This window comes from Canis lupus, chromosome 19 (assembly GCF_003254725.2).
Source record: "Canis lupus dingo isolate Sandy chromosome 19, ASM325472v2, whole genome shotgun sequence".
Classification (NCBI taxonomy): Eukaryota; Metazoa; Chordata; class Mammalia; order Carnivora; family Canidae; genus Canis; species Canis lupus.
The window spans coordinates 24,369,088-24,385,731 of NC_064261.1; the positions used below are offsets into that span (position 1 = coordinate 24,369,088).

General features: G+C 59.2%; 1 protein-coding gene across 22 annotated transcripts in view; it reads left to right on the top strand.

The window, feature by feature from the left end:
- The window catches only part of BIN1 (bridging integrator 1), a 52,742-nt gene extending 36,356 nt beyond the window's left edge, over window positions 1–16,386 (top strand). For 7 of the 22 annotated variants that reach the window (XM_025436010.3, XM_035702178.2, XM_035702183.2 and 4 more), the window contains 13 exons: window positions 1,612–1,697; window positions 1,892–1,967; window positions 3,030–3,112; window positions 4,423–4,467; window positions 6,047–6,188; window positions 7,434–7,562; window positions 10,750–10,857; window positions 11,324–11,347; window positions 12,308–12,415; window positions 13,324–13,413; window positions 13,658–13,768; window positions 14,090–14,191; window positions 15,762–16,386. In XM_025436010.3, the coding sequence (XP_025291795.1) occupies window positions 1,612–1,697; window positions 1,892–1,967; window positions 3,030–3,112; window positions 4,423–4,467; window positions 6,047–6,188; window positions 7,434–7,562; window positions 10,750–10,857; window positions 11,324–11,347; window positions 12,308–12,415; window positions 13,324–13,413; window positions 13,658–13,768; window positions 14,090–14,191; window positions 15,762–15,869 (1,212 nt within the window). In that variant the 3' untranslated portion in view covers window positions 15,870–16,386. The remainder of the gene's footprint in view (window positions 1–1,611; window positions 1,698–1,891; window positions 1,968–3,029; window positions 3,113–4,422; window positions 4,468–6,046; window positions 6,189–7,433; window positions 7,563–10,749; window positions 10,858–11,323; window positions 11,348–12,307; window positions 12,416–13,323; window positions 13,414–13,657; window positions 13,769–14,089; window positions 14,192–15,761) is intronic. The other 15 variants (XM_025436011.3, XM_025436013.3, XM_049097185.1 and 12 more) reach the window with 9 other exon arrangements.
- Window positions 16,387–16,644: the final 258 nt, after the last annotated feature.

Here is a 16,644-nt window from a genome sequence, read left to right on the forward strand (position 1 = left end):
GTACGGCAGCTGGACCAAAGCAGGTTTCTGGGGAACATGAGCCTTGAGCCAGACCCTTGGCAGTTGGGTCGGAGGGGTATGTGACAGTGCCCACACTTGTGGTTCGATCTGTGAGAGTCACTGATTCTGTGGGTGCTACAGACTCATGTTAGTGGCCTCCAGTCAGTACTGGGATGCCCAGTGGGGTAAGGCAGGGATGGCCTGCTGGATCTGATCCTCTTCAGGAGCTGCCTAAGACATGCATGTTCACAGACGTTTCTCTTTTTTTTTTTTCTTTTATTTTTTCTTCCTTTTCTATCTTTAAGTTTTAAATTAGATTTTAAAAAATTAGGCAAGGAGCTTATGTTCACTCTAGCAAGTTCCAACAACCTGAAGGTAATTGTAGTTAGGAGTCAGGTGGCCCCTCTCTCCTCTAGCCCCGCCCGCATCACTGAGGTTGGGCTGGCCAGGAACAGCAGGGATATGAGGCTGCCTGGGGCTGACCTGGTGCCTGAAGTCAGACAGGACAGCTGGGTGGGCTGGGGAAATTGTGGGCTTTGTGGCAGTTTGGAGTTCTGGCCGGTTGGCTGCCTTTGCCAGAAGGCCTGAAAATGTAAGGCTGCTGGCAGGAAGGCAGGAAGTGTTCTCCAGGGAGAGGCCTGCCACGTTCCTGGGTTGTGACTCAGACCCTGATTCCAAGTCACCCACTGAGTCACTGTTTCCAGCAGCACCCTCCAAATGAGCTAGCTGAGCCCCTTCTCTGTCTGTGACTCACTGCTTGCCTTTCCTGGGGCCTGAGGTCTTATTCCCTAGTCTTCAGTGGTGAGATGGGGCCTTAGCGACACCTGTTGGTGGCTGTGAGTAGGCCTGGAGGGTGCTGGGCCTGCCTGGGTAGGGGTAGGCTGAGGGCTTTGGGGGTGAGCACAGGCATCCTGAGCAACAGCCTAGCTCCCTTCTCCCCTGGCCTTGCCCTCTCCCTATCCTTCCCCGTCTTTCCTGGATGTGTCTGATCTGCTGCCTCTGGCTTCCAGCTGGTGGGGACAGGTCACAGAGGAAAGAGGGGGAGGGATAGGACATACTGCTGCCATATCCTATAGGGAGGAGGCTGAGGCTGAGTGGGACTGGCTTTGAGAAAGGGGTCTTCAGGCAGGGACAGCAAGGCCAAGGCCAAGGGGGCTGGGCAGTAGACTAACACTCAGCCTGAGAGGGGTTCAATTGTAAGTGGGCAGGGTCCCTGCTGGTCTGGGGCTGGGGCTGGGCTCTGCCTCTGCCCCCTCCGGTGCCCTGGCTCCCGGGCCCCTTGTCTCAAGCCTTCTTGTGCCCTGCTCATCTCCCTCTTGGCCCATCTGGGCCTGATAGGAGGTGGGGCTCTTCCTTTGGCCATGGGTGCTCTCTGCTTTCCCCTTCCTGTAGCAGATTCTACAGACCTGGCTATAGGTGAACAAGGAGCTACATGGGGAAGTCCCCCTGAGCATCCTCATCTGGTCCACCCCCATTATGTCCAGAGCCCTGGTCCTAGCACATGGGGTGGGAGGTTAGGGGGAGCAGGTCTTGTGGGGTAGACTTGGCTAGGCCTAAGCTGGGGCCGAGGCCGAGGCCGAGCAGAGGGGAATGACCAGTCCTGCCCCTCAGGCAGAGGAGGAGCTCATCAAAGCCCAGAAAGTGTTTGAGGAGATGAACGTGGATCTGCAGGAAGAGCTGCCATCCCTGTGGAACAGGTGAGTCTCGGGAGGCAGTGGGGCTGAGAGCCTCGGCCTCCCTCCTGAGGCTGCCCAAGGTGTCTCATGTGCCTTGTGCCCCATGCCCTCCCACGGTGTGTGTCTCTGGTGAGGGTGGAGGTGTATCAGTGCGTGTGTGGCTCACCTGGGCTGCCTGCACTGACCTGTGTTCACTTCCCTTCCTCCTCCCGTAGCCGGGTAGGTTTCTATGTCAACACGTTTCAGAGCATTGCAGGCCTGGAGGAGAACTTCCACAAGGAGATGAGTAAGGTAGGTCCTGGTGACCCTTATGGGACTCAGACCCTTGGGCCATGCTCTGCTGCCAAGGGCCAGGGCCAAGCTCCCTCTTTCCGGCTGGGGTTTGGTACACACTAGTGGCCACAGTGCTACCTCCGGGCCCTGGGGAGGAGCCACTGAGCCCTGCCCTCCAGGAGCTCTTGTTCTAGAGTGTCCAGACCCACTGGGGCCCAGTCCCTGCCCCCTCCCTGCCCCCATCTTACCCCTCCTGCCTGGACAGAGCCAGCCCCTCTCAAGCGGCCAACGTGTTCTCAGGCAATGGTGGCCCAGGGAGCTGGGCATCAGAGAATGGTGACACCCTTTCTTAGTTCATAGGCAAATAATCAATAAAATACTAGAATTTTCTCAATTTTTTTCTTATATTTCTTAAGACAATGAAACACGTCTGCTTTACCTGCCAGAATCTGGTATAAGAAGGAGTCTGAATTAGCTTAAATTCCTGTATTATTTCCATTTTAACTTAACTGACAGTTAAGCTGCAAAGCAGACTTGGAGAAACCCAGTGTTGGCAGCCCCCGTGCTGTATGGTCGGTGGGTCTGAGTCTGTCTCCTGGGCCCTGAGGAATGAAGTGATGGTAGTGGATTCCAGGCTCAGGGCTGGAGGAGGAAAAGCAGCTTGGGGCACTCCTGAGTCACCACCTTGACTATAGTTTCCTGCCTTTCAGGTCTTCCCTTTCTTTTCCTTCCTCCCTTTAAAGATTTGAGACAACTTATGAAAAATTAAAACAACAAAACAAAACAAAACAGAGGCATTTGAGGGAAGGAAACATTTATGTAAAGTAAGAAGAAAATTCAGTTCTGAGCTTCCTGATGGCCAAAGCGAAAGAGGAAAATTTTCTCAGTAATGAGAATCACTGTATACATGGGATAAACCTCTTGTCTTGCCTGTGCTTTTGGTGAAACCTCTGGCAGTCTGGAAAGCCTGTTCTTGGTAGGGGACAGGGGTGCAAGGAAGGGGCTAAGATGTGGGGAGAAGCATGGATGTTACTGGGGAGAGTGGGGCTGTTCCCCACCTACTGGCTGTCCCTCCTGCAGCTCAACCAGAACCTCAACGATGTGCTGGTCAGCCTGGAGAAGCAGCATGGGAGCAACACCTTCACAGTCAAGGCCCAGCCCAGGTGTGTGCTGCCTACTGCCCTGGCTGTAGGTGGGTAGGGGGAGGTGTGGTCTGGGGCAGGATCCTGGGGTTCGTTCATTCCTGCCAGGCCAGGGCCAGACCGGGGCAAGACTCGAGTTCCTACCCCTGGGGGTTTGCCCTTTCTGGCTTGGCCTTTCTGTGATCAGGGGGACAGGTAGGGGCACCCCACATTCCTCTGGTGTTGTCCCATCAGGGAAGGAGCACAGCACTCCTGGGTAGTCTGTGGATCCCTGGGCCCTGGGCCTGGCTTCCCTGCCTGGGAAACCAGAACAGCCAGGGTGCCTGTGTAGCTCTGGAGGTGGGCCCTGGGGACTGGATGACTCAGTGCTGGTGCAGAGCCCCCTGGAAGGTGAGCCTTGCTCCTCGAGCAGGATGCAGTGCCGCCTTCACCCTCTCCAGCTCTTGGGAAGCCTGAGTCCCTGGAGGCTGGCATTGTGCACACCCACAAAAGCATCCTTGTTCCTTGGCCAGGCCTGGCCTCCCAGGGTCTCTCCAGCTGCAAGGAGATTCCTGCTTCCTGAGGGGAAACCAGGAGGGAGGGGGGAAAGTGCCTGGCCCTCTGACTGCCCTCAGGGGAAACAATAGCGAGTCTGGGATTTCCCTTCCTTTTTGGCTTGCACCTGTGGCGATACCATGTGGAGAGCGTGGATGAACCTCACTTTTCCTCTCTGTACAACTGGTGAATATATCTGTGTCCTGGGGTGATTGGGATGTTACCTGGCACTAAGAAAGTATTTTGTGAATGGTGCTGCCCCTCTTCAGGATGGGCAAGCAGCCGCCCTCCTAGGCAGTGCAGGGGCTGGATCCTTCCTGTGGGAGGGGCCGGTCGAGCCCACAGGGAAGAAAGTGGAACTTCGTGAACGGCCTTTACACCAAGGAGAGGCCCTGATTGCCTCTGTCTCCCAGGCCCCACGCTGGCCGGCTGCCCCCACCTCCGGTGGTACCCTAGGGTCCCAGAGCCCTTGTGTGCCAAGCTGCAGGCCGGGTGGGCTGCCTGCAGTCCTCCCCCAGCTCCTCAGGCCTTGTTTGGGGGCTGCTGCTTTTGCTTCTTTTGTCAGCTCCATCCATCCGGGGGTACCTGACAGCATGCCAAGGCTGGTGGGGTCCCCGGGACTGGGCAATGGAGTTCTCAGAGCAGGGTCAGGCCCTCTTCATGGCCTTTGAGGATTAAGGGAGGCTTTGCCCCTTTGCACTCCTCTGAGCAGAGGGGCTGCTGATGAGGGAACAGGCCAGCCTTGAATCAGGCATTTCCCCAAAATGAAGGCCTCTGCGTCCCGTCCGTTCCCACAGAAAGAAAACTAAACTGCTCTCCCGGCTGCTCAGAAAGAAGAACAGGTACCAGCACTGCGTGCTGCATTGTGGGGGTGTCTGAGGCCAGCAGCCTGGCCGGCCGCCCCTGTGCATGCGCCTGGTGCCCTGCTCTGAGGGTGCCACTAACCCCTAACCTGTCTTCCCGTGTGTGGTGCTGCGGGGAGGGCTGTGCTGTGTCACGTGTGTGTTGGGGGGACTGGGGGCTCAGGGGCTGTCAGGGGAAGGATAAGGGGGCAGATGGCCTGAGCTCAGCTGAGCATATTCTCTCTGTGCCACAGTGTATCCACCTGGCTGTGGCCCAGGCCAGAAGGGGAACAGGGGAATGTAGCCAGGAAGGCTCAGAGGATGGGCTCTGTTAGCACAGCGGTAGTTTTTAAAAAATGGTGCGTGTGTGTGTGTGTGCGTGTGTGTGTGTGTGCGTGTGCGTGCGTGTGCATGTGCGTGTGTATGCGTGTGCGTGTGTGTGCTCGTACTGTGTTTATTGTATGCCTTAGGGAGGCAAACACATTCCCATGAAACACAAATTCAGTAGAGATGAGGAGGAAGCACGGTGTCCCTCACAAGCCTGCCCCTGCCCACCCCCGGGTGATGTGGTCAGTAGCTTCTTTGCATCCTTCCAGAGCTGCCCCATCACACACTCACCTTAGGAGGCTGGTGAGCACTTGAAATGTGGTCGGTGTGACTGAGCAGCTGCACTTTTATTTCCCCTTAATTCAGATATAAATGTAAACAGCTGCCTGTGGCCAGTGGCTGTCTTCACCGGTTCTAGTTTCCTGATGCAGGAACAAATGCGTGCTTTTATTTTCTGCCCCCTTGCCCCCGAGGGGCTGGTTAGGCCCACCATCGCTCTTGCTCTCTGTACCTCATGACGAGGCTGGGAGACCTCGCCTTCTCGTCCCCGGCAGCCACTCTGCCTGTGGCCTCTGGTTGGCTTTTTTCCTTCTCCTCTGAGCAGGAGAAGGGCATGTGGGAGCAAAGTGTGGAGATGGTGACTGCGGGGTGCGGGGGTTGCTGAGGCGTGTGGAGCCTGGAAGCAGGGCGGAGGGGGGTGTCCTGGTGTGAGTGAGTAGACGGAAGGGGGGCCGGCCGAGGAGTGGGGCCCAGCCTGGGCCCCGAGGCTGCTGCGTGACGGGTGGGACGAAACTCATCTGCCTCTAGGATGTTTGGCTTTCTCCTGCTGTGGAGCTGGGCTCCCCGGTGGAGCCTGGCAGTGACCTGGGGGGTGGCCTGCCTGGAGATCGAAGGCCTCCAGCTTGGAGTTCCGCCCAGGCTACCATGGTCTGTAGGGCAGGGGCTGTGCCCAGGCCCCTTGGTTTCCACCCATTCTGGTACACACACGTGCATTTCTCACATGCAAGCACTGCGGCACCCCTCATGCACACACGGACATCACATTTTCACGGTGAGTCTGTGTGGACACACCCACACCCTCCTTTTCACACACACCCTTCTTGATGGACACACCCTCATACACACATGCCTACGCATTTTCACACGGCGATTCCTGGGGTCATGTGCACGTGCACACCTGTGGATGCGCATGGTCCGTCTTGTAAGCAATGATCTCCCTCCATTGGGCTTCCTCTTGGTCTTACCTCCACAGTGACAACGCCCCTGCAAAAGGGAACAAGAGCCCTTCGCCTCCGCCAGACGGCTCCCCAGCCGCCACCCCGGAGATCAGAGTCAACCACGAGCCTGAGCCCTCGGCAGCAGCCGGGGCAGCCCTCCCCAAGTCCCCATCTCAGGTAGGCACCCTCCCCGCCCCCATCCTCCTGCATTGCTGGTGTCCCCCACTTTCTCGGTCCTCTGTCCGCAACACTGGGCTCATGGTCCTGTCTTCTCTCAGGGCACCTGTGGCTGTGTATCTCCCTCTGTCCCCACAGCATCCTCTCCTCGGGGCTGTTACTTCCTCCATCCTCCTTTCCTTCTGATACAGGCTCTGGGGCCCTCAGCCCCAGAGCATCTGGATCTGCAGAGGTGGCTGCATGTCCTCCTCCTCACCTTCTTTCTTGGCGTGGGGCCACATGGGACCTTTACATGGTCAGCAGGGCTCAGTGAGGGGAGTGTGAGGTGGCCGAAGGAGACTGACGCTGGGCTTCCAAAAGCCCAGCATCCCTTCCACGGGTGGTCGCCAGGCGCTGGCCTGCGGCCCTGTCTGAGCTGTCAGGCTTCCCGAAGCATCAGTTCCCGGCAGCAGCACTCTGGTCCTGCGGCTGATTAGGATAACAATGCTGAGTGTGACAAGAGCCCACACCTGAATAGCACTTGCTCTGGGCCCGACACGATGCCAGCACTTTCTACGTTTTCATACATTAAATCCTCACAACCACTCTGAGGCAGATGCCCACCCAGCTTGACATCTGAGGAAACCCAGACTTGCCGGGGTTTCCCGAGTTGCCTGAGGCCCCCAAGTGGGCAAGTGTGTGGCCATCCTGCCCAGCCCTGTGCCGAGCGCTGGCTCCACCTCTGTGCCAGCCTCCACAGGTGACAGGTGGGCCAGAGTTCCTCCAGCAGGAGGTGCAGAGAGAGTCCCTGAGGGGCAGAGAGCCCAGGTGGGGAGGGAGGCTGTTCCTCAGCTACTGCTTCTCTCTATAGGGTCTTACCCAGTTGGGTGTCAGCCCAACTCCTCCAGCGGCCCCTGGGCAGTTCGCATGCTCTCCCTTTTTTCTCTTCTTTTCTGTCTTCTCCCTGTCTTTCTCTTTCACTTCCTCCCCCCTCTGTCGTTCTCTCTCTGTCTCTCTCTCTGTCTCTCTCTCTCTCTAGGCACAGTGTTTCTGGACCTCCTTCCTCAGTCTCCCTCTAAGGGTGGCCTTGTGGTCCTGGTGTCTGTGCCTTGGGCAGCAGTGATTCCTCTTGGTTTGTGTCTTCAGTTGCCTGGTGGGGGGCACAGCCTGGGGTGTGACTAACTGTGGCTTTGTCTCTGTCTGTCTGCCCTGCCCTCCATGCTCTGCTGCGCCTCCCTGTGTGGCCCCTCACCCTCCGACCCACAGCTCCGGAAAGGGCCACCAGTCCCTCCGCCTCCCAAACACACCCCGTCCAAGGAGGTCAAGCAGGAGCAGATCCTCAGCCTGTTTGATGACACGTTTGTCCCTGAGATCAGCGTGACCACCCCCTCCCAGGTCAGCCGCGGCCACCGCGGCCCAGCTCTCTCTTGTTCTTTTGGGGGTGTGCATGGCCTTCTTCCTTCATCCTATGGGCTATGTCTCTACCTCAAGAGCCAGAATCTGGCCCTAGAGGTTGGCCCAGAGCCTCTGCCTTGCTCATTCATCCATCACTCCATCCCTCCATCCATCCTCCCTCATCCATCTCTGAGCACGTACTGTGGCCAGATGCAGGGACACAGGTGGGTGGTCCTGAGCTGGTCCGCTCAGGAGTGACCTCGTGCCTATGCTGATGCAATGGCCAAAGGGGAGAGCGGGAAGGGGGGAGGACTCGGGCCAGTCAGAAAAGGCTGCTTGGAGCTGGTGACATTTGCCAGGTGCCTGCAAACAGACACATTGCTTCAGCCAGAGATGGCAGCATGTGTGTAGGCCGGGAGGGATAAGACATGGGCTCAGGAGCTTCTGGGAGTTCAGAGTGTCTGCAGGGTACTGCAGTGGGGCAGCAAGAGGAGACCATGGGAACACCATTCAGAAGGCCCTGGAATGTCTGACCAAGGCACCTAGACTTTAGCTCCCAGGCTTTGGAGGGGGGCCGGTGCTTGGGCCACAGAGCAGGGCTGCTGCCTGTAAGTGCCCTGAGAAGGTATGTAATGCCCATCCACAGATGGACAGATGGAGAGCTGAGCAGGAGGGTAACCATGGTGGCACGGGAGTGGGTGCACACTGTCAGATCCGCGTACAGAGGCCACAGTGTCCTCACCCCTCTAAGCCTGGTGTCTGGGCCTTGCAGCCACTAGGGGCTGGCCTGTCATGCAGACTGGCTAATCCCATGCTGCGGGCCAGCCTGCTCTGGAGTGCTGCCATAGAGTTGCTCTGCCCAGGGCCTCTGGGCTCTGCCTCCTGAAGGTTCCTTTGCCCAAGCTCAGAGGCCTGAAGGGAAGAGGGAGGGGCAGGGCCAGAGGGTATAAGTTTGGAGGGAGAAGCAGTTGGGAAATGAGGACGGTGGTCTCTGCTGAGAGGGGCCTGGAGCAAGTGGGCAACAAGCCCCAACAGGAGGACTCCAAGTGAGAACTAGGAACTTGCAATACAGGGTGGCTATACAGGGTGCAATACAGGTGGGTTGCAATACAGGGTGGCAATACAGGGTGCAATACAGGGTGGCAATACAGGGTGCAATACAGGTGGGTGATCCCCTGGCTCAGGGCCCTGGGAGGCAGGGGAGCCCCTCTCTGTAGAAGGAAGCCAAAGCTGGTCCAGGGGTCCTCCTACATGGTGACAAAGCCGGGAGGCACGAGCTCTGGGGCAGCTGGCTGCTGGAACGCTTGCCAGCTGGAGTATGTCTCAACTGTGGCAGTGCACATGAGGGAGACAGGGTGACACAGAGCGCTGGTAAACACCAAGTAGGGCGTGGTGCCAGCCGCTTATCTATGTGACCTTGTTGGGTTTTCACCTACGCATGGGAGGGGGTTATTGCCCTCATTGAACAGGTGAGGAGCCTATGGGCCTGACTTGCAGCCAGACTGCCTGCACCAAGTGTGTCGGCCTCTCCACACTCACACTCACCGCATGCCTTCCTTGCTACCCCATCTGCCCACTCCAGGGAGCCAGGTCTCTGCCCCGAGGGTGGGAAGCGTACTCCGTGGGTGCTGTTGCCAGGGCTGGGGTGGGCTGTCCGTGATGCTGTGCTAACAGGGCTGCTCTGCAGGGCTGAGGTGAGTAGCCTGCGTCCCTGCACCAAAGCACAGTTCTGATCCTGCATGGTGGGGAGGCTGGCCTGCTGGGAGGCAGGGAGGGAGGACGTGGTCTGCCCTTTGGCCTGGTGGAGCATGAGAGGGTGGCTGTCTGGGCTTGATGGACTTCTGATGGTGGGGAAGCTACCTGGGGGAGAGAAATGCTGCTGCGAGCTGCTGGCAGGGAGCCTAAAAGCCATGCACCCCTGGTGTCTTGAGCACTCCCTCGCTGAGAGGCAGGGTTATGGGGACAGAGCAGTGAAAGTTAGTGGCTGAGGATGAGCCTGAGGCAGGGGCTTGAGCATTGGGGCAGTGTCCAGGAAGTGAGACCACTTGGCTGGGGCTCTCTGAAGTCTGTGGCTTGCCCAGAGTGGATACTTTGTCCTCTGAGCTGTGAGACAGCTGGCACCTCGTCTTCTCAGAATTGAGTCTTGAGTCTCTCTTGATAGGTGCAGCTATAAAGTCCTTTCTGGGGAGACCACTCCCCAGGACCCAAGCCTTGGGTCCTTCTTGATGGAAGACTAGGTGGATATAGGTCAGCATTAGGTGCCATCAGGAGCAAGTAGACATGAGAGGCTGGCGTGGGCTGCTGGGGCTATGGCCCTCCTAGCACTGCATGAAGGAGGGCAGGAGGACCCAGGGCCAAGCCAGGGCCTTTCCTCTCCAGCGAAGTGTTCCCTGGCCCCCAAAGGGAAACTCTGTGTGTGAGTTGGAGGTGCCACTGAGCAAGCCCCACCTCCTCAGAGGGTAGGGAGTCCTTAGTGCTGGCACATACCCAGCTCATCCTCAAGGGCAGCTCTCCTTTGACTGTCTGGCCCAGTGTACCACGGGGCTGGCTTCCTACAGTGTGGACAGTCTCCTGGGGTCATGCCTGTCACAAGCACTCAGGCCCACTGAAGGGGAATCTTGGGGTGGCTGGGGTGGGACCTGCACTTGAGCCCTGGTGTTGGGGGACCCACACTTAAGATTGAGCTCCTGGGTGGTGTGTGCCACCTCAGCCTGTCCTTAACCCAGTGGCTCTGGCTGCTGGTTGGGTGTCACCACAGGCGTGTCTGTGGGGTGGCGAGGTGAGGTCAGTGCCTGTCCTAGGGCCCTCTTGGTTAGAGGGAGTGCGTGTGCTCTTGTCAGCCTGGGCGATGGACTGTGCTGCTTCTGAGGGGTGGGCGGAGCGGGCGGCTAGGAGAGCGGGGTGCAGGGAGGAGGAGCAGGCCCTGGGAGACCTGCGGCCTGGGGGGCAGGGACAGCAGGCAGTCGGGGCTGGCGTTGGGCCGCTGGGTGGTTGCCCCGGTGAGCCTGCCGCTGGTGTCTGAGGTGGGTGGCAGGGGCTGTCTTTGTATGCGTGGAACTTATGCCGGGCTTGTGGCGTGGGCAGTGCTCCCTTGTTAGTGAGGCGGACGTGTCTGTGAGTGTGTGCACCCTGCGGAATGTTCCCGGCCTGTCACTAACTGCCTTCCTCCTCTGCCACTGCTGCAAAGTTTGAGGTCCCAGGGCCTTTCTCGGAGCAGGCCAGTCTGCTGGACCTGGACTTTGACCCCCTCCCGCCTGTGGCGAGCCCAGTGAAGGCACCCACGCCCTCTGGTCAGGTTGGTCTGGGCCCACCACCGCCTGCAGGCCCGTGGGTCTCTGGGGCACCGGGGCATGGGCTCACGTCTGGCCATGTGTGCCCACCTACGCCGGGCCTCTGGGGTCACCAGGCTGTCAGCCCCCTGGCCCCAGCTCTTGTCACCTCCTCTAGCCCTGAACGTGAGGAAGGGAGGAGCAGACACAGGTCAGGGTGAAGACCCTCAGGAGGAGGGTCAGCTGAATACCCACTCGGTAAAAATAAGGCCCCCCATCAGCATCCTGCCCTCTCCTGGCAGCAGCTGTGGCCTCAGCGCCCTGGCAGATGTCCAGGACTTGGCTCTCTGGAGACCCTGGAGCCTGGCTCTGTGCTGCCCAGTGCCTGGGGGGCTCTGGGGCCCTAGGATGGGGGTCGCTGGGGACTGCTCGCCCAACCCTGTCACTAACCTCTGTACTAACTCTGTCCTTCTCCCTCTCTGCTGCGCTTAGTCAATTCCGTGGGACCTCTGGGAGGTAAGCCGTGTTTGCTCTGTGCCCACCCCCGGGGGGGAGCTGCTCCTCTGCGTGGTCCCGGCCCACCCTGCCTGTTCCTGCACCTAGCCTGTTCACAGGTGCATGCACTTGCACGCATGGGCCGGTGCTCATGCACACAGGGAGCTGGTTGTTACTGCTTGTCCCCAGCTGTCCCACTGCTTCCCGTCTGTGGAGAATCTGCCCCTCAGCAGGCCCTGTCGGGAGGGGGCTCCTCAGTTTAGCCAGAGAAGAGGGTCCTCTGTGGTTCGGCTCAGTTGTCAGGCTCTGTGAGTGGTCCCCTGCTGAGGCCTGCAAGGGGGCCCGTGGGGTGGAGGGTCTTCGTCCTTGAGGAGTTTTCTGTCTGTGGGGGCCCTACAGGGTAGTGGCATCAGGGAGCTGTTGGGACAGAGGAAGCAGGGTGAGGCCAGGTGCCCTAATGTGAGCATGCCGGGCAGGTGTCAGCACCACCTGGTGGCTGGGGCATGAGGCTCAGGGAGGGCGTGGGACTTCATCAACAACCACAGTGTAGCTTCTGCAGGAGCAGGAGCAGGAGCAGGAGCAGCAGCAGGAGGAGCAGCAGCAGCAGTTGGTGTGGAAGTGCTGGCAGCATATCCTCCTGGGAGCTCGAAGCTCCGGATAGTCTTACTCTGGAGGAGGCCAGTGAAAGCCTGGTGTGGGCCACCAGTTTGTTGAGTGGACTGTGGGTGCTGAGCTGTGTGTGGCTCATTTGCACCTGCTCATCCCTTTGGCAGTGGTAGGAGCCAGGAGGTGGGAGTGGCTTTCCCTTTAAGGGTTCTGTCCCCCCTGGGCCAGGCTGCCTGCTGCAGGCACCCGCTCTCTGTTCTGCCGACACCAGGCTGCTCACAACTCTCTTCTCTTGTCTCGTGCCCTTGCCCGACACCCTTTCCTCCCTGGCCTCCCATCCCTTCCGCCCCGTTCTCCCTGGTGGCCCATCACTAGCCCACAGAGAGTCCAGCTGGCAGCCTGCCTCCCGGGGAGCCCAGCGCTACCGAGGGCACCTTTGCTGTGGCCTGGCCCAGCCAGACGGCCGAGCCGGGGCCTGCCCAAGTAAGTGTCCACCTGCCAGCCCCCACCTGTCCCCAGTCTCTGGGGGTGTAGCAGCAAAGGAAGAGCCCGGAGGAGGGGGCACAGGATGGACAAAGCTGCTGTGAGCCTGAGGGTGAGGCCAGGCCGCTCCTGCCTGCCGTGATTCAGGCCAGATAGGCCCCTCCCACCTCGCCAGCCCTACCCCAGCCTCCCAGCTCAGGCTTCCTGCAGAGGGAGGGAGGAGTGGTCAGGGCATCTCCTGGTTTATGGCAGGCACGTTCCAGAATCTTCTCATTTAATTTTCACTCTAACCTAGACATTTGCTCTTTTTACAGGCGAGGAAGTAGGGGCTAGGAAGCTTGAGTGATTGCTCCCAGAGCTCGGAAGTGGCTGAGTGAGTGCTGGCCAGGTCAGCCTCACTGAGTCTGGGCCGTGTGCACTCTGCCTCGGCCAGGCCCCTACCATGGTGCCCAGCACTGTGCTGCCCCCTCCTTGGAGAGCAGGTGTCCAGGGCCAGGCAGGGGCTGCTGGGCCTGCCTTGAGTTGTTTGGACTGGGACAGGGGCTGGCTGCTGTCCCCAAGCATGGGGTCTGCTGGCTCAGCCACCAGGCCAGGCAGGTGAGAAGAAGCTGAGGCTTGGTCAGGTTTTGGGCCTAGAAGATAGGGCCTATGGGGGAGGGTCCTGGTGGCACCCAGAGGCCTGTGCAGCATGTCACTTGGCATCTCTGTGCTGCCAGCACCTTTTCCAGGTGCTTCTCCAGCTGCTTCCCATTGCAGGGACCTGACCTTTCTTTTAGGGGCTTCCTGTACCCTCAGAGGCACTGGTGGGCTCTAGATGCCCCTTCAGTGCTGCCGTCCATGGCCTCTCTCCTTGTCTTGGGAACGGTGTCTGTCCCGTGTCTGACCCCATGCCGGCATTTATGTTGCAGCCAGCGGAGGCCTCGGAGGTGGCGGGTGGGACCCCACCTGCGGCTGGAGCCCAGGAGCCCGGGGAAACAGCAGCAAGTGAAGCGGCCTCCGTAAGATGACAGGGACCAAGGCCCTGTCTTTTCTTTCCTGCTGTCCACCTGCCCTCCCACTCATGGCTCCCCAGCCCCGTCTTGCCTGTGCTCCTTGCTCTGTGCTGGTCCAGGTGGCAGTTCCACAGGGGAGGCAGACCAGTCTGGCATCCGTCACAGAGACCTTCCCCTCCCCTTGCCCTCATGGCCCCTGCCCTCCCGGGACCAGCTCCCTGCCCACGCTGACTGTGCTTCCTCCTTGCAGAGCTCTCTCCCTGCGGTGGTGGTAGAGACCTTCTCAGCAACTGTGAATGGCACCGTGGAGGGTGGCGGTGGGGCGGGACGCTTGGACCTGCCCCCAGGCTTCATGTTCAAGGTAAGCATGGGCTGCTGGCCCCACAGCCTGGGCTGCTATCTGAGCCGACGTTGCCCTTTTACAGACGAGGACACTGAGCTGCGAAGCTGTGTGGGTTGGCCCAAAGCACCCCGGCCCCCCGGCCCCTGGCCCCCACTCCCCTGGCTGCCCAGCGGGCAGGGTGGCGGCTCGAGCGCTGGTCCTGCTGCCTTGGCGGGCTCCCAGTCACCATGCTGCCAGGGCAGCCTGAAGCCCTACAAAGCCTGGTGCACCATGCTTGGCTGCGGGTGGGACCGGAGCCTATGAGGGCGGGGGGGTTGAGCTCTCCCCAAACTTCCATAGGTGCAGGCCCAGCACGACTACGTGGCCACCGACACCGATGAGCTGCAGCTCAAGGCGGGTGACGTGGTGCTGGTGATCCCCTTCCAGAACCCGGAGGAGCAGGTGAGGCCCTGGCCGCTGTGGCGGGAGGAGGCAGCAGGGGGCAGCAGAGCCCCACCAGCTGCGGACCCACAGCCGGGCGTGAAGATGCGCTCCCCACCTCCTCCTCTTTGCTCTTCTGTCTCTGTACCCTGCTTCCCTCACGCATTTTCCCTCCATTCACCTCTCCCCCTTCCCTTTATGCCATCCCATCTCCCTGAGTCTCTCTCCCTGTCCCCGTGTCCCCTCTGTCTGCTTCCGCGGACTGTCAGCTTTCCTCCTTTCTTGGCACTGCCTTTCTCTCAGTTTTTTGCAGCTAAAGGTCTTTCTCCCCTCCTCCCTTCGCTGCCCCTCAAGGCATCCTTCCTCCTAGGACAGGATCCCTGGCCACCTCTCCATGAGCCCTCCTGCCCGGCAGTGAGAGGGCAAGATGCCCACTCTGCGGCCTCCCATTGGGCTGCCTCCTCCAGGCTGCCCTTGCGCCCTGCCCACAGGGACAGAGTATGGCTTCTGGCAGGACCCCCAACATCCCAGCTGTGTCCCCAGCTGTTCCCCAGGCCAGATACCTCCTAGAGCACCCCCTGCTGTGGCTTCTCCATGTCAGTTGGTCTCACCGTGAGCTCCCCATGGAGCCTGGGGCTGGTGTAGAGTGGGGACTGCACCCCCAAATCCTGACAGGCTGCCTGGTTCAGGTCTCTAAGGCTTCTTAGCAGCAGGCTTGCTGGGGGTGCTGAGTGAGCTGAGACTTGAGGGCAGCAGGGATGGACTGAGGCCACAGGTCTGGGAGGTTTCAATAACAAGGATTTCCTGAGCCTGGTGCTAAATTGGCAGATTCCTGTCAACCCCTGGGTCTCTACTCACATCCTCCCTCGGCCAGCCCTGGACTGGGCGGGCTACCAGGGGGAGTCATGTAGGTGGGTGGACTTGGGTCAGAGAGGACATACGTAGGCTCTGTGACGGACCGAGGGAGATCCCAGGCATAGCAGGGTCAGTGATGGCCTCCACTGTGGGCAGGGATGAATGAGCCTTGCAGGCCCAGGGGTCAGGGTCTGGGGCTAAGGACTTTGTCAGGGCTTGGGTAGGGTGGTCCTGGTGAACTGTCAGGGTGAAAGCAAAGGCTGGATTTGAGCTGGAGGGCTTCATGAGGGGCTTTGAGTCACTGAGAAACTTTAACTGGTCAGTGCTCACCAGAAATTTCTGGTATTGTTTGTAGAAGTCTGGAAGGACAACTGATATGCTCTGTGGGCACCTGATAGTGGGAAGCTCCTGGCCTGGGATGGCGTTTAGACACATTCAGACCAGTGCAGCAGTTTGGCTGCCTTTCTAGAGAGAAGAGGAATCACACAAATGCCAGAGTTAAATCCACTGGTGAAGGGCAGATGGCTCCTAGCTTGGGCAGGTTTGGGTCTGGGGTAGCAGGGAATGCTGCCTGGAGGAGGCATTCTTTAAGTGGGTGTGATGGGCTGGAGGAACTGATCAAGACCAAGGAGGGGACATCTTTCCAGCAGATCTCCCTTAAGACCCATGCCCTGCAGGGTTCCAGTGCCCTCTGCCCCCATCCCTGTGTGACCTGGGTGCTCTGCTTCACTCTCAGGATGAAGGCTGGCTCATGGGCGTGAAGGAGAGTGACTGGAACCAGCACAAGGAGCTGGAGAAATGCCGGGGCGTCTTCCCTGAGAACTTCACAGAGCGGGTTCAGTGAGGGCCACGGCTGGTGCAGCTCTCTGGGCGTGTGAAGAACACCTTTTCCCGAAAAATGTGTGTTTTGGTTTTTTTTTTTTTTTTTTGATTTTTGTTTTTAAACTTTTGAAAAGCAAAGGGAAACTGAGAGGAGAGGCCTAAGCCACGAGGTGTTCTCCCAAAGATTAGGTGGTTTTCCAAAGAGCCTGGTTTCAGCAAGTCCAGTGGAATCACCAGTGTTCCTGAAGCTGCTGTGTCCCCTAGTTAGGTTCTGGCCACCCACCCTGCGTCCCGCATGTGTGCCTGGCCACAGGGCGGGGCTAGGGGCTGCCAAGCCACCTTGCTTGCCTGAAGCTTTGGCCGAGCAGCCTGGGTGAGGGTCCTCTCTCCTGGCAGCTGCTGTGGGTGGGGTTGGGTCTCTCCAGAGAGCTCAGGGCCCAGACATCAGCCCGGCCTGGCCCCACCCTGCAGACCGTCTGTGTGCCGTTTGAAAATAAATCTTAGTGTTCCAAGCAAAATGAAACAAACTGGCGAAACCACTCAGAAAGCCTATGTTCATTTATTTGCTCTCACTCCACCTCTGTCCGCAGTATGAGTACACTGTGATTATCTGCGGCACTTCTATGGAGACAGTCCACCCCCGGACCTGCCAGGACAGGTGCTGCTGGTCAGTAGACTACACTCTTGCAGTTTCCCCACCAGCTGTGGTGTGCTGGCCACCTCCTCTTGAGCTCCTCTGGATCCGATTGATAGCTTCAGCCCCAGCCCCCTGGTGTTCTGACCGATGGTTGGTTGGG